The sequence below is a fragment of the Nicotiana tabacum genome, chromosome 14 (assembly GCF_000715075.1).
Source record: "Nicotiana tabacum cultivar K326 chromosome 14, ASM71507v2, whole genome shotgun sequence".
NCBI lineage: Eukaryota > Viridiplantae > Streptophyta > Magnoliopsida > Solanales > Solanaceae > Nicotiana > Nicotiana tabacum.
The window spans coordinates 113,417,012-113,434,065 of NC_134093.1; the positions used below are offsets into that span (position 1 = coordinate 113,417,012).

At 44.4% G+C, this 17,054-nt stretch overlaps 1 protein-coding gene across 1 annotated transcript; it reads right to left on the bottom strand.

The window, feature by feature from the left end:
* Window positions 1–15,930: 15,930 nt before the first annotated feature.
* Window positions 15,931–16,647, bottom strand: LOC142169099 (uncharacterized). Its single transcript, XM_075230308.1, has one exon. The coding sequence runs from the start codon at window positions 16,645–16,647 to the stop codon at window positions 15,931–15,933; it is 717 nt and encodes a 238-aa protein (XP_075086409.1).
* Between the last annotated feature and the right edge of the window lie 407 nt (window positions 16,648–17,054).

The window sequence follows — 17,054 nt, forward strand, 5'->3', positions numbered from 1 at the left end:
TAGATTGGGTTGTATGAAGTCGATCCTGAATCAATTTAACCTTTCCCAAAGCTTCCTGAACCAGGTTCGTACCCAATAGTCTAGCCTCGCCCGGTTCGAACCAACCCACAAGAGACCGGCATCGCCTCCTATATAAGGCCTCATACGGAGCCATCTGAATGCTCGACTGGTAGCTTTTGCTGTAAGAAAACTCCGCAAGTGGCAAGAACTGATCCCAAGCACTCTCAAAATCCATCACACGCGCACGAAGCATATCCTCTAATATCTGGATAGTGCGCTTGGACTGTCCGTCCGTTTGAGGGTGAAATGTTGTACTCAACTCCACACGAGTACACAACTCTCGTTGTACGGCTCTCCAGAACCGTGATGTAAACTACGTACCCTGTTCAGAGATGATAGAGACCGGTATGCCATGAAGCCTGACAATCTCACGAATGTTAACCTCAGCCAGCTGCTTCGAAGAGTAAGTAGTAACTACAGTAATGAAATGAGCTGACTTGGTCAACCAATCTACAATCATCCAAACAACATCAAACTTTCTCAAAGTCCTTGGGAGCCCAACTACGAAGTCCATGGTAATACGCTCCCACTTCCACTCCGAAATTTCAAGTCTCTGAAGCAATCCGCCCGGTCTCTGATGCTCGTACTTCACATGTTGACAATTTAAACACCGAGCTACAAACCCAACTATATCTTTTTTCATTCGCCTCCACCAATAGTGCTGCCTCAATTCTTGATACATCTTCGCGGCACCTGGATGAATGGAGTACCGCAAACTGTGAGCCTCCTGGAAAATCAACTCATACAAACCATCTACATTAGGAATACATAGCCTACCCTGCATCCGTAATACACCGTCATCTCCAATAAGGACTTCTTTGGCATCACCATATTGGACTGTATCCGTAAGGACTAGTAGATGAGGGTCATCATACTGACGTTCTCTGATGCGATCATAAAGAGAAGACTGAGAAACCACACAAGCCAAAACTCGACTCGGCTCAGAAATATCCAATCTGACCAACTGGTTGGCCAAGGCCTAGCCTCTCTGCTACCGGTAAGTATGGTAAGCTACCCAAACTCTCCACCTTACAACTCAAGGCATCGGCCACCACATTGGCCTTTCTAGGATGATAGAGAATGGTGATATCATAATCCTTAAGAAACTCCAACCACATTCGTTGTTGCAAAATAAGATCCTTTTCTTTAAACAAATGACGTAAACTCCGGTGATCGGTATAAACTTCATAATGGACAGCGTACAAATAATGTCGCCAAATAAGGCATGAATAATAACTGCTAACTCAAGGTCATGAACCGTATAATTCTTCTCATGTACCTTTAACTGTCTAGATGCATAGGCAATCACCCTACCGTCTTGCATCAGCACTGTGCCGAGACCAATACGCGATGCATCACAATACACAGTATAAGACCCTGAAACTGTAGGCAACACCAATACTAGGGCTATAGTCAAAGATGTCTTGAGCTTCTTAAAGATCTCTTCATACTCATCCGACCACCTGAACGGAGCACCTTTCTGGGTCAATTTCATCATAGGCGCCGCAATAGACGAGAAACTCTCCACGAAGCGACAATAATAACCAGCCAAGCCAAGAAACCTCTGAATCTCAGTAGCTGAAGATGGAATAGGCCAACTTTGAACTGCCTCTATCTTCTTCAGATCCACCTTAATTCCTTCACTGGCACTATGTGTCCCAAGAATGCCACCGACTAAGGAGAACTTACACTTAGAGAATTTGGCATAAAGTCTCTTATTTCTCAGCCTCTATAATACAATACCCAAATATTGTACATGCTCCTTCTGGCTACATGAGTACACCAGGATATCATCAATAAATACTACCATAAATGAAGCAAGATATGGCTGGAATACACTATTCATCAAGTGCATAAATGCTGATGGGGCGTTGGTCAGCCCAAAAGACATCACGAGAAATTCATAGTGGCCATAACGAGTTCTGAATGTCGTCTTTAGAATATCCGAATCCCGAATTTCAACTGGTGATACCTAGATCTCAAATCAATTTTGGAGAATACCCTCGCTCCCTAGAGCTGGTCAAATAAGTCATCAATACGCAGCAAAGGATATTTATTCTTGATTGTAACCTTATTCAGTTTCCTGTAATCAATGCACATCCGTATAGTATCATCTTTCTTTTTCACAAACAAAACCGGTGCACCCCAAGGTGACACGCTAGGCCTAATAAACCCCTTATCAAGGAGTTCCTGAAGTTGCTCTTTCAACTCTTTCAACTCAGTTGGTGCCATACGATACGGAAGAATAGAAATGGGCTGAGTGTCTGACACCAAGTCAATACCGAAATCAATATCCCTCTCAGGTGGCATACCTGGCAGGTCTACAGGAAATACATCCGGAAAGTCTCACACTACCGGTACTGAATCAACAGGAGGAGTATCTGGATCAACATCTCTCACAAAGGCCAAATATGACAAACACCTGTTCCCAACCATACGTTGGGCCTTCAAATAAGAAATTACCCTGCTGGGAACATAATCTAGAGAACCTCTCCATTCGACCTTCGGCAACCCCGGCATCGCCAATGTCACGGTTTTTACGTGATAGTCCAGAATAGCATGACATGGAGACAACCAATCCATACCTAGGATTACATCAAAATCAATCATAGTGAGAAATAAGAGATCAACTCTAGTCTCCAGTCCCCCAATTGTTACCACACATGACCTATATACACGGTCCACATTAATAGTATTGCCTACCGGCGTAGATACACGAACAGGTGAAACTAAGGACTCACGGGGTATATCCAGGTAATGAGTAAAATACGATGATACATACGAATAAGTGGAACCATGGTCAAATAATATAGAAGCATCCTTATGGCACACTGAGACAATACTTGTGATCACTGCATCTGAAGCAACAACATCTGGTCTGGAAGGAAAAGCACATGATCGGCCTCTGCCTTTTGGGCGACCCCTAGCTGACTGAGCCTCACCCCGAGCTAGTTCGGAAGGTGGTGGAGCTACTGGTGCAGAAGTCATAACATGACTCCTCTGCTGAACTGGACCTCACGTAAGGCGGGGACAATATCTTTTTATGTGGCCAAAGTCTCCACACTCAAAGCAACCTGTCTCTGAAAAAACTGGTAAGTTCTGAGGCAGACCTCGAGAACCAGAATAACTACCAGAAGAACCTGGTACAGATGATCCCTGAACTGAAGGAGCACAGGGTGTACTCTGGGCTGGAAGTGCACTGAGAGATGACTGGCCCTGATGAGAATTGTATGAACCATAGCTGGATGATGCACCATGGTGAACTGGACGACCCATTTGAGCGTGTCTGTAAGGACGACCCCTGTTATGGTAGGATTACCTTCCAGAAGGTACCCAACCAAAACCGCCCAAACCTCGAGGCCTCTTGGCCTCCCTCTCACCACACTTCTGGCTACGGACCACCTCTATCTGCCAAGCAATGTCAACCACCTCGTTAAAAGTGACACCAGATACCCTCTCCCTATTCAACATTAGTCGCAGCTGATATGTGAGGCCATTAATGAACCTCTTAATACTCTCCCTATCAGTGGGAACCAGCCAAACTGTGTGATGAGCCAACTCAGAAAATCTCATCTCGTACTGTGTCACAGACATGCCATCCTGACGTAACTGCTCAAACTGTCTGCACAACTCCTCTCTGTGAGACTGCAGCACAAACTTCTCCAAAAAGAGAACGGAGAACTCTCGCCATGTTAGTGGTGCTGCACCGATCGGCCTTCGCCTCTCATAAGCCTCTCACAATCTGAAGGCAGCCCCAGAAAACTGGAAAGTAGTGAACGAGACCCCAATGGTCTCTAGAATACTCATTGTCCGAAGCATCCGCTGGCACTTATCCAGAAAACCCTGAGCATCCTTTGACTCAGCACCACTAAAATATGGAGGTCGAAGCCTCCCAAATCTCTCAAGTCTCTTCTGCTCATCATCTGCCATAACAGGTACTACCGGGGCCTGAGCAGCTGCAACTGGCTGGACTGGTAGTTCCCTCGGTATCTGAAGTCCTTGCACTCCCTGATCTGGAGTACGGGCAATAGGAATATGAGTACATCCCCTGGCCGGAGAAGTGTCAGGTGCGGACTGAGCCGAAACAACCTGAGCAAGGCCAGTGAAAATTGTCAATATCTAGGCTAGAGCCTCCTAAAGGCCTGGAATCACAATGGGCATAGCTGGTGCCTGAGCTGGTCCTGTTGACTCAGCTATATATGGAATCTACTCCTGAGCTGAAGCAACAGTGGTGCTACAGGTGCTTCTCCAACTATTGTATGAGCTACACCTCGACCTCTACCTCGGCCCCAGCCTCTACAACGGCCCCAGCCTCTCGCGGCCCTAACCGGTTGCACTGGTGGCTGATCGTCTGATCTGGTAGTATGTGTCTTCACCATCTGTGAGAGAATAGAATAACAGAAATTTAGTTTTCGGAATCAACAAATTCGCACGACTGAATTGCAAGAAAGAGAAATTTTCCTAAGAGATCGGCAGCCTCTCGAAGATAAGTTCAGACGTCCCCGTACCGATCCGCAAGACTCTACTAAACCTGCTCATGACTCGTGAGATCTATGTAACCTAAGCTCTGATACCAACTTATCACGACCCAAAATCCCACATGTCATGATGGCGCCTATCTCGATACTAGACAAGCCAACAATCTCAATAAACCACCATATCTTTTAAGTTTGAAAACATAATAATTAAATTCAACGGAAGAAAGTCTCACAAATACATTTATAAACACTCCCAAAACCCGGTGTCACTGAGTACATGAGCATCTAAATGAATACAAAGTCTGACTGATAAAATCACTGTCTGAAAATATAGAACAGTAAAATAACTAAAAAGGAAGGGAGTAAAAGTCTGCGGACGCCAAGCAACTACCTTGATAGTCTCCAACAAAATAAACTCCTAAATATAGCAACCGCCGTATCTGGGAGCACCTAGTTCTGCACACGAGGTGCAGAGTATAGTATGAGTACAACTAACTCAATAAGTAACAAGACTAACCTTTGGGCTGAAAGTAGTGACGAGCTCAGCAGGTACAGTCTAGTATAGAAATAACAATACAGAAATATAGGCATGCTTTCATGTTTAACAGTTACTCTCAGTACAAATAAAATAGATCAATTCTGAACAATATGAGAAATATGACATCTCTGTATCTACATGCCAATGTACACAGTGTATGTGATGCACTTGAGAGAAAACTTTGTGTACTCACAATCTAAAATACTCAATCACTCATTACTGTATATGGCCAACCTAGTCCAGGGAATATCAATCCCAAATATATATGTATATCTATCAACTGACAGTCAGCCACTCAATACTGTATATGGCCAATCCATCCGAGGGGAAGATCCATCCCTGAATATCAATGATTCGGACAAGATCCATGTCCAGGGAAAATCCATCCCTCAATATAAATTCTTCCGGCAAGATCCATGCCTAGGGAAGATCCATCCCTTAATATATATCTATGGCAAGATCCATTCTCAGGGAAGATCCATCCCAGATATATATATATATATATATATATATATATATATATATCAACTACGCTCACTGTGGGGGTGCAGACTCCGGAGGGGCTCCTTCAGACCAAACGCTATAATAGCCAGATCTAGGCATAAATAAATAAACATAACTATCACTCAGAATCTCCAGTCTCTCGGCCTCTCAATAACATGAAGAATCAACCCGACATGATGATATGAAGTAACAATGAATGACAACAGAGACTCAGATATGATATGCAAGTGATAGATGTGACTGAGTACGAAAATTGTAATTTAAACAATAATTCAACAACAATACGACCCATGTGGGTCCCAAAATATATCGGTGTGTAGCCTAAATATGATCTTTAATATGAGTCTCAACTCAATTTATCTAACACGTGGAGGATATGCGAATAATGGCATTTATTTAATTACGCAACTTCACGAAAACAACTTAAGTCATAATTTCCATGATGCACGCCCACATGCCCGTCACCTAGCATGTGCGTCATCTCCAAACAATTCATACAACACGAAATTCAGGGATTTATACCCTCAGAACAAAGTTTAGAAGTGTTACTTACCTCAAAATCGCGTAATTTCTTACTCTGCTATGCCCTTGCCTAGTGAATTGGTCTCCAAACGTCCTGAATCTAGCCACAAGCAGTACAGTACAGTACAATCAATATAGGCTAAAGGAATCAATTCCACAAGAAAATATGAAATTATAGCCAAAAATCTGAAATCGGCTCAAACCTGGCTCCGGGACCCACGTGTCAAAATCCGACAAAAATTACAAAACCCGAAAGCCCATTCACTCACGAGTCTAACCATGCCAAATTTACTCAAATCCGATAACAAAATCCCATTCAAAATCTCAAAATTCTAGCCCAAAAACTCTTCCTCATTTTCCCCAAATTTCCATCTCAAAATACTAACTAAATGATGAAAACAATGATATATTCGTGTATATTGACCAAATCCAAGTTAGAATCACTTACCCCGATATTTTTCCTTAAAAATCTCTCCACAAATCACCTCTCCCCAAGCTCCAATTTGTCAAAAATGGAAAGTGGGACGAACCCCTGTTTTATACCTTAAAGTTTCTGTCCAGGCGCTGCCCTCAATTTTCTGCCCTCGATTTCCAGCAAAACAACTCCAGCAGCAGTTTAAGTCCATATTTTGATCCGTTAATCATCTGAAACTCACTCGAGGCTCTCGGGACCTCAACCAAATACACCAACAAGTCCTAAAACATCACACGAACTTAGTCGAATCCTCAAATCATATAAAACAACACTAAAACCAGGAATCATACCCCCAATTCAAGCTTAAGGAACTTAAGAATTTCCAATTTCTACAATCGATGTCTAAACGTATCAAATCAACTCTGGTTGACCTCAAAGGTTGCACACAAGTCATAAATGACATAACGTAGCTATGAAAATTTTCAGAACTGGATTCCGACCCCGATATCAAAAGTCAACTCCCCGGTCAAACTTCCCAAAAATTCAACTTTTACCATTTCAAGCCAAATTCCACTGCGGACTTCCAAATAATTTTCAGGACACACTCCTAAGTCCAAAATTACCATACGGAGCTATTGAAATCATCAAAACTCTATTCTGGGGTTATTTACACATAAATCAATATCCGGTCAACCTTTTCAACTTAAGTTTTCAACCTTGAGACTAAGTGTCTCAATTTATTCTAAAATCTCTCCGGACTCGAACTGACTACCCCGGAAAGTCACAATACAGTTATAAAGTACAGAACGAGCAGTAAATAGGAGAATAGGGCTACAACTCTTAAAATGACCGGCCGGGTCGTTACAGTATCGGCGGTCAGGGCGATGGTGCTGAAGATCCTGATGGCGCTGACAAGTAGTTTTTATCCTTCTTTTTTTTTTGTTGCAAGCTTTTGTATTTTTGCTGGCGTCTTCACAAGCCTTTGTAAAAAATGTTTAAGTATGAAATGGAATGCCCATATTATTTTTTGCATCTGTTTCCTTTTTTGTGGTTAATTTTTCTATACTTGTGTTTTTTGCTTCTGTTTCTTATTCGAGCGAGGTCGAACACATCCTGAGTTTAGTTATAGCCGAGGTCCGGTAGGTGTTAGTTCGAGTGAGGTCGAACATAACCTAAATTTAATTATGATGTGGAGGACCGGTAGGTGTTAGTTCGAGCGAGGTCGAACATAACCTAAATTTAATTATGGCCGAGGGCCGGTATATGTTAGTTTGAGTGAGGTCGAACATAACCTAAATTTAATTATGGTCGAGGGCCGGTAGGTGTTAGTTCGAGCGAGGTTGAACATAACCTAAATTTAATTGTGGCTGAGGGCCGGTAGGTGTTAGTTCGAGCGAGGTAGAATATAACCTAAATTTAATTATGGCCGAGGGCCGGTAGGTGTTAGTTCAAGCGAGATCGAACATAAACTGAATTTAATTATGGATGAGGGCCGGTAGGTGTTAGTTCGAACGAGGTCGAATATAACCTGAATTTTATTATGGCCGAGGGCCGGTAAGGGTTGGTTCGAGCGAGGTCGAACATAACCTGAATTTAATTATGGTCGAGGGCCGGTAGGTGTTAGTTCGAGCGAGGTCGAACATAACCTGAATTTAGTTATGGCCGAGGGCCGGTAAGTGTTAGTTCGAGTAAGGTCAAACATAACCTGAATTTGAGAGAAATGCGTTGGTAAGTGTAAATTTTATTGCCTTAACATTGTTGCATTGGTTACATACTTGGAGGAATTTACAGATTTTGGGTGTTGGCTGGCATTCTAGTCCCAGTCCCGATCTATCTAGTCCCTTCATTGGTCGATCTAGAGAGTAGTGAGAGGTCAAACAATGAAATAGTAACCAGGGCTTAGCCTTCGGGTACTTCTACTTGGAGTGTTCCCTTCGTCGCCTCATTAAAAACCTCCTTGAGAAAACCCAACCTCGACAAAACTCAAGTAAGGAAAGAAAGAGTATGACTTGGGGGACACTCTTTCCTTTAGAAGTTGAAGTATTTGAGGTGGCTGATATTCCATTTGTTTGGTAGTAGCTTTTCTTCCATCGTTTCTAGCTGAAATGATCCTTTATTCACTTTTGCTGTGATTTTGTATGGACCGTCCCAATTTGTTCCCAGCTTACCTTCTCTAGGATCTGTGCTCACTTGGGTTTTATCTTTCAGTACGTAGTCACCGATTTTGAGCGGCCTGACCTTTGCTTTCTTGTTATAATAACGTTCTGCTTGCTGTTTTTGTGCAATCATTCTTATATAAGCCATATCTTTTCGTTCGTCGACTTCTACTAGTTCCTGTCTTCAGCCCTCGTTGTTTCTTATGTCGCTCTCATGGGAGTACCTTAGACTGGGCTCTCCGACCTCGACTGGTATTACCACCTCGGTCCCATAGACCAAAGAGTAGGGCATCTCTCCTATGCTCGTTTTCGAAGTTGTTCGGTATGCCCACAATACTTTTGGTAGGACTTCTGGACACAGTCTCTTGGCGTCCTCGAGCTTCTTTTTCATGATATTTAGTATTGATTTGTTGGAGGACTCTGATTTCTCGTTGCCCGCGGGGTGGTACGGGGTTGAGAGTATTCCTTTGATATGCCATTTCTCAAAATATTTGGCGGTTTTCTTTTTCGTGAATTGGGGTCCGTTGTCACAACAGATTTCTTTGGGAAGGCCGAACCGACATATGATATTTCTCCATATAAAGGTGATTACTTCTTTCTCCCATACTTGGTCAAAGTCTCCTGCTTCTACCCACTTAGAGAAATAGTCAGTTAAAACCAAAAGGAATCATACGTTACCTCGCCAAGCCGGGAGGGGGCCTACGATGTCAATTCCCCATTTGATGAACGGCCAAGGTGAGGTGACCGAGTGTAGGTATTCGCCCGCTTGGTGAATCTTTGGGGCGTATTTCTGGCATTGCTCGCATCTTTTCATGGAATATGTGGCCTCATTTTTCATGGTGGGCCAATAATATCTTCCCCGTATGAGGCACCTGACCATAGCTCGATTGCTGGAATAAGCCCCGAAGTGGCCTTCGTGGATCTCCTCAAGGATGCGCTGAGTCTGGTTTAGGCCAATGCACCTTTCTAAAGGGCCGCAGTAGGTTCTCTTGTATAGGTCGTTATGGAGGATATTGTATCTGGTTGCTTGCATTCTTAGTTTCCTGACCTCTTTTTTTTGTCACCTGGGAGTATAACGTCCTACAAGTATGCGATAATACGATTGTGCTAGTCCCAAGTTAAGTTAATGGTTCTTACCTCGACTTGGTCTAACGAGGAGTTGAGGAGATGGACCACGTTTTTGTCTCCTGTTGTGATGCTTTTGGTAGTTGCAGCTAGTTTGGCGAGGCCATCTTCCTCAGCGTTCTGTGCTCGGGCAGCAGCTTGTAGATTTTATTCTAGTATTTTTGCAATCTTTGTTCCTTGAACGATCTGGGAATCACATCATATTTTTAACCATTTTACCCCGTACTTGAACGTTAGTCTCAAACCTGCAATGATGGCCTCATACTGGGCCTCGTTGTTAGTCATGTCAGGGCACCTTATGGACTGGCAAATTACTTCGCCTGTTTGGGACTTCATGTACGAGTCTCAGTCCAGACCCCGACATGTTGGACGCACCATCGGTGTATAGGACCCAGAGGTCTTGTGTTTGGGGGGAAGTTCGGAGGGCTTCCCTTTCGACTTCATACATTAGTTTTGTGCTGAAGTCAGCGACGAAGTCAGTGAGCACTTGTGACTTTATCGTCGTTCGCGGTTGATATGTGATATCGTGCTCACTGAGCTCTATTGCCTATTTGGTCATCCTCCCCGACAGCTTGGGTTTATGCAAAATACTTCTTAGGGGGAAAGTTGTGACGACCGAGATGGAGTGGCAATGGAAATACGGTTTAAGCTTCTATGAAGCTACGACTAAGGCCAAAGCTAGTTTATCGAGGTGCGAGTACCTCGTCTCGGAATCGACTAATGTTTTGCTAATGTAATAGATGGGAGATTGCGTACCATTATTTTCTTGAATTAGGGCAGCGCTCACAGCTACCTCGGATATAGCTAGATAAATGAGGAGACGTTCCCCGGCTCGAGTTTTGAAAGCAAGGGCGGCGGCGACAAGTATGCCTTTAGTTCCCTTAGAGCCTGGACGCACTCCGAAGTCCATTGGAGGCTGTTATCTTTCTTGAGTACGCCAAAGAATTTACGGCATTTTTTTCGATGACCGTGAGATAAACTTTGAGAGGGCGGCGATGCGGCCAGTCAATCTTTAGACCTATTTTTTAGTGGTCAAGAGTTCGGGTATCCCTTCAATGGCTTTAATTTGGTCAGGGTTGACCCTGATCCCTCGTTGTAATACGAGGAACCCTAGAAATTTTCCTGAGGCTACGCCGAACGCGCACTTCTCCGGGTTCGGTCTCATTCCGTACCGTCTGAGTATGTCAAAAGTTTCTTTCAAATGATCGATGTGATCTTCTCCTCTTTTCGATTTGACTAGCATGTCGTCTATATATACTTCCATTGTCTTGTCGAGCTGATCCTTGAGCATTCTCGTCACCAAACTTTGATAGGTCGCCCCCGCGTTCTTTAGTCCGAAGGGCATAACCCTGTAACAGTACTTTCCTTGGTGGGTGATGAATGTGATTTTTTATTGATCTTCCTCTTCCATGAGGATCTGATTATAGCATGAGTAAGCATCCAAGAAACTTAACAGCTCATGTTCAGCCGTTGCATCAATGAGTTGGTCGATGTGAGGCAGCGGGAATGAATCCTTTGGGCATGCTTTGTTCAAGTCTGTGAAGTCTACACACATCCGCCATTTCTCATTCTTCCTTTTAATCAATACCACGTTGTCGACCCATTTGGGGTACTTTGATTCCCTTATGGAACCATTATCTAACAGTTTTTCCACTTTCTCGTGCACTGCGTCATTGATTGCAGAGTTGAATTTATGCCTAACCTGCCTCATCGGGGGGTGGTAGGGGTCGACATTTAATTTGTGCGTGACGATCTCCTTTGGGATGCCTGGCATATCGGCATGGCTGAAAGCAAACAAATATGTGTTAGCTTTTAAGAATTGGCTGAATTTACCTAGGTCCTGGAGCTTTCAACTGATATACGCCTTTTTGCTATGGCCGTTGGAGTCTAATTGAACGGGGTTGAGGTCTTCTATGGTCGGCCCTGCGGCTTCGACAATATCGGGATCTTTGATGCCTCCCCCACCTCGACCATGCTGATTGATATGCCTCTTTTTCTTTTTCCTTCCCTTTGTTGAGAGGTCGTGCTATCTAAAGCATTGCGGTAGCATTCTCGAGATGTACACTGCTCTCCTCATATATTGAATATCCCCCATGGATTTGGAAATTTGATGACTTGGTATAAGATGGAGGGGACAACCTTCATGGGGTGTATCCATGGTCTCCCCACTATGGCGTTGTACGTGGTGTCTTGGTCCATGATGTGGAATGTTGTTTCCATAGTAACGCCGCTGGCCAAAATCGGGAGAGTAATTTCCCCGGATGTCCGTTCAACTGCATTGTTAAAAACAATTAGTGTGATGCAACGCGACACTATTTTATCCTCGAGTTTCATTTGGGTAAGTACTCGAGGATGGATAATGCACGTGCCACTTCCGTGATCAATCATAATACGTTTAACATCAGTATCCAAAATTCGCAGAGTAATAACGAGAGCGTCATGAAGAGGATAGACCAAATCGTCGGCATCCGACTTGTCGAAGATGATACTTTCTTCAAGTTTGTCGTATCGTTCACGGGTGATGGAGCACTTGAGTTTGTGTGTAGTGGTGAACTTCACGCTGTTGATAGGGGTGTCGTCTCCGACGATCATGTTGATGGTACGGGCTGGTGAGGGTGGTGGTAGGGGTCGACATTTAATTTGTGCGTGACGATCTCCTTTGGGATGCCCGGCATATCGGCATGGCTGAAAGCAAACAAATATGTGTTAGCTTTTAAGAATTGGCTGAATTTACCTAGGTCCTGGAGCTTGCAACCGATATAGGCCTTTTTGCTATGGCTGTTGGAGTCTAATTGAACGGGGTTGAGGTCTTCTATGGTCGGCCCTGCGGCTTCGACAATATCGGGATCTTTGATGCCTCCCCCACCTCGACCATGCTGATTAATATGCCTCTTTTTCTTTTTCCTTCCCTTTGTTGAGAGGTCGTGCTATCTAAAGCATTGCGGTAGCATTCTCGGGATGTACACTGCTCTCCTCATATATTGAATATCCCCCATGGATTTGGGAATTTGATGACTTGGTATAAGATGGAGGGGACAACCTTCATGGGGTGTATCCATGGTCTCCCCACTATGGCGTTGTACGTGGTGTCTTGGTCCATGATGTGGAATGTTATTTCCAGAGTTACGCCACTAGCCAAAATCGGGAGAGTAATTTCCCCGGATGTCCGTTCAACTGCATTGTTAAAAATAATTAGTGTGATGCAACACGACACTATTTTATCTCGAGTTTCATTTGGGTAAGTACTCGGGGATGGATAATTCACGCGCCACTTCCATGATCAATCATAATACGTTTAACATCAGTATCCAAAATTCGTAGAGTAATAACGAGAGCGTCATGATGAGGATAGACCAAATCGTCGGTATCCGACTTATCGAAGATGATACTTTTTCGAGTTTGTCGTATCGTTCGCGTGTGATGGAGCACTTGAGTTTGTGTGTAGTGGTGAACTTCATGCTGTTGATAGAGGCATCGTCTCCGACGATCATGTTGATGGTACGGGCTGGTGAGGGTGGTTTGGGTGGTCCTTGATGCTCGCGCCCTCTGGCGAAATTGATTCTTCCCTTATCACTTAGCAGCTCTTTAAGATGTCCTTGACGTAGCATGTTCACGACCTCCTGCCTTAGGGAGATGCAGTCTTCCATTTTGTGTCCTCGTTCCTGGTGGAACTCACAGAGGGCGTCGGACTTTCTGGTATTAGGGTATGATCTCATCTTTGGCGGCCATTTCACTTTTGGTTCGAGCTTCTCCAGTGCGTAGACTATCTCTGTAGGTGACACACAAAAATTGTGAGTAGACAGTAGGGGGCATACCTCTATCGTTTCGATGAGTTGTCGTCCTTGATCTGGATGGACCTTCTTCGTAGAGAGGGGAGGGGGCGGCCATCCTGATGTATGGTTGGTGTCATTCCCTGTTAGGTGACTCATTATCGACTTTTCCATGTTAGGCCGTCCTTATTTGGGAGAATGATAATAAGGCACTCTTTCCTGGTGTTCTTTCATTTGATCTTAGAGTGCCTTATTTTCATTCTCCATTTCCTCCATCCTTTTCAAAATGGCTGCGAGGGCGTTGTCACCTGCAGTATTAATAATATTGTGTGTAATACCTGTCATTGGAGGAGGAGGGGGTTGGTTGCACTTGTTGAGGATGCTGGTTAGCATGTCAGTTAGCCATGATTCGAGGATTTTTTTTTACAGCTGGGGGCATCTCCTCCCCCACAGATGTGGAGGCTCCCTTACCAAGATATTTTGTGATGCTGCAGTGAGGAGGCGGCGACCCATCTCGCCTAGTGAGGCTCTTAATCGAACCCTAGAAATTTTCCTAAGGCTACGCCGAACGCGCACTTCTCCGGGTTCGGTCTCATTCCGTACCGTCTGAGTATGTCAAAAGTTTCTTTCAAATGATCTATGTGATCTTCTCCTCTTTTCGATTTGACTAGCATGTCGTCTATATATACTTTCATTGTCTTGTCGAGCTGATCCTTGAGCATTCTCGTCACCAAACTTTGATAGGTCGCCCCCGCGTTCTTTAGTCCGAAGGGCATAACCCTGTAACAGTACTTTCCTTGGTGGGTGATGAATGTAATTTTTTATTGATCTTCCTCTTCCATGAGGATCTGATTATAGCATGAGTAAGCATCCAAGAAACTTAACAGCTCATGTTCAGCCGTTGCATCAATGAGTTGGTCGATGTGAGGCAGCGGGAATGAATCCTTTTGGCATGCTTTGTTCAAGTCTGTGAAGTCTACACACATCTGCCATTTCTCATTCTTCCTTTTAATCAATACCACGTTGTCGACCCATTTGGGGTACTTTGATTCCCTTATGGAACCATTTTCTAACAGTTTTTCCACTTTCTCGCGCACTGCGCCATTGATTGCAGAGTTGAATTTATGACTAACCTGCCTCATCGGGGGGTGGTAGGGGTCGACATTTAATTTGTGCGTGACGATCTCCTTTGGGATGCCCGGCATATCGGCATGGCTGAAAGCAAACAAATATGTGTTAGCTTTTAAGAATTGGCTGAATTTACCTAGGTCCTGGAGCTTTCAACTGATATACGCCTTTTTGCTATGGCCGTTGGAGTCTAATTGAACGGGGTTGAGGTCTTCTATGGTCGGCCCTGCGGCTTCGACAATATCGGGATCTTTGATGCCTCCCCCACCTCGACCATGCTGATTGATATGCCTCTTTTTCTTTTTCCTTCCCTTTGTTGAGAGGTCGTGCTATCTAAAGCATTGCGGTAGCATTCTCGAGATGTACACTGCTCTCCTCATATATTGAATATCCCCCATGGATTTGGAAATTTGATGACTTGGTATAAGATGGAGGGGACAACCTTCATGGGGTGTATCCATGGTCTCCCCACTATGGCGTTGTACGTGGTGTCTTGGTCCATGATGTGGAATGTTGTTTCCATAGTAACGCCGCTGGCCAAAATCGGGAGAGTAATTTCCCCGGATGTCCGTTCAACTGCATTGTTAAAAACAATTAGTGTGATGCAACGCGACACTATTTTATCCTCGAGTTTTATTTGGGTAAGTACTCGGGGATGGATAATGCACGTGCCACTTCCGTGATCAATCATAATACGTTTAACATCAGTATCCAAAATTCGCAGAGTAATAACGAGAGCGTCATGAAGAGGATAGACCAAATCGTCGGCATCCGACTTGTCAAAGATGATACTTTCTTCAAGTTTGTCGTATCGTTCACGGGTGATGGAGCACTTGAGTTTGTGTGTAGTGGTGAACTTCACGCTGTTGATAGGGGTGTCGTCTCCGACGGTCATGTTGATGGTACGGGCTGGTGAGGGTGGTGGTAGGGGTCGACGTTTAATTTGTGCGTGACGATCTCCTTTGGGATGCCCGGCATATCGGCATGGCTGAAAGCAAACAAATATGTGTTAGCTTTTAAGAATTGGCTGAATTTACCTAGGTCCTGGAGCTTGCAACCGATATAGGCCTTTTTGCTATGGCCGTTGGAGTCTAATTGAATGGGGTTGAGGTCTTCTATGGTCGGCCCTGCGGCTTCGACAATATCGGGATCTTTGATGCCTCCCCCACCTCGACCATGCTGATTGATATGCCTCTTTTTCTTTTTCCTTCCCTTTGTTGAGAGGTCGTGCTATCTAAAGCATTGCGGTAGCATTCTCGAGATGTACACTGCTCTCCTCATATATTGAATATCCCCCATGGATTTGGAAATTTGATGACTTGGTATAAGATGGAGGGACAACCTTCATGGGGTGTATCCATGGTCTCCCCACTATGGCGTTGTACGTCGTGTCTTGGTCCATGATGTGGAATGTTGTTTCCATAGTAACGCCGCTGGCCAAAATCGGGAGAGTAATTTCCCCGGATGTCCGTTCAACTGCATTGTTAAAAACAATTAGTGTGATGCAACGCGACACTATTTTATCCTCGAGTTTTATTTGGGTAAGTACTCGAGGATGGATAATGCACGTGCCACTTCCGTGATCAATCATAATACGTTTAACATCAGTATCCAAAATTCGTAGAGTAATAACGAGAGCGTCATGATGAGGATAGACCAAATCGTCGGCATCCGACTTGTCGAAGATGATACTTTCTTCGAGTTTGTCGTATCGTTCGCGTGTGATGGAGCACTTGAGTTTGTGTGTAGTGGTGAACTTCATGCTGTTGATAGAGACATCGTCTCCGACGATCATGTTGATGGTACGGGCTGGTGAGGGTGGTTTGGGTGGTCCTTGATGCTCGCGCCCTCTGGCGAAATTGATTCTTCCCTTATCACTTAGCAGCTCTTTAAGATGTCCTTGACGTAGCATGTTCACGACCTCCTGCCTTAGGGAGATGCAGTCTTCCATTTTGTGTCCTCGTTCCTGGTGGAACTCACAGAGGGCGTCGGACTTTCTGGTATTAGGGTATGATCTCATCTTTGGCGGCCATTTCACTTTTGGTTCGAGCTTCTCCAGTGCGTAGACTATCTCTGTAGGTGACACACAAAAATTATGAGTAGACAGTAGGGGGCATACCTCTATCGTTTCGATGAGTTGTCGTCCTTGATCTGGATGGACCTTCTTCGTAGAGAGGGGAGGGGGCGGCCGTCTTGATGTATGGTTGGTGTCGTTCCCTGTTAGGTGACTCATTATCGACTTTTCCATGTTAGGCCGTCCTTATTTGGGAGAATGATAATAAGGCACTCTTTCCTGGTGTTCTTTCATTTGATCTTAGAGTGCCTTATTTTCATTCTCCATTTCCTCCATCCTTTTCA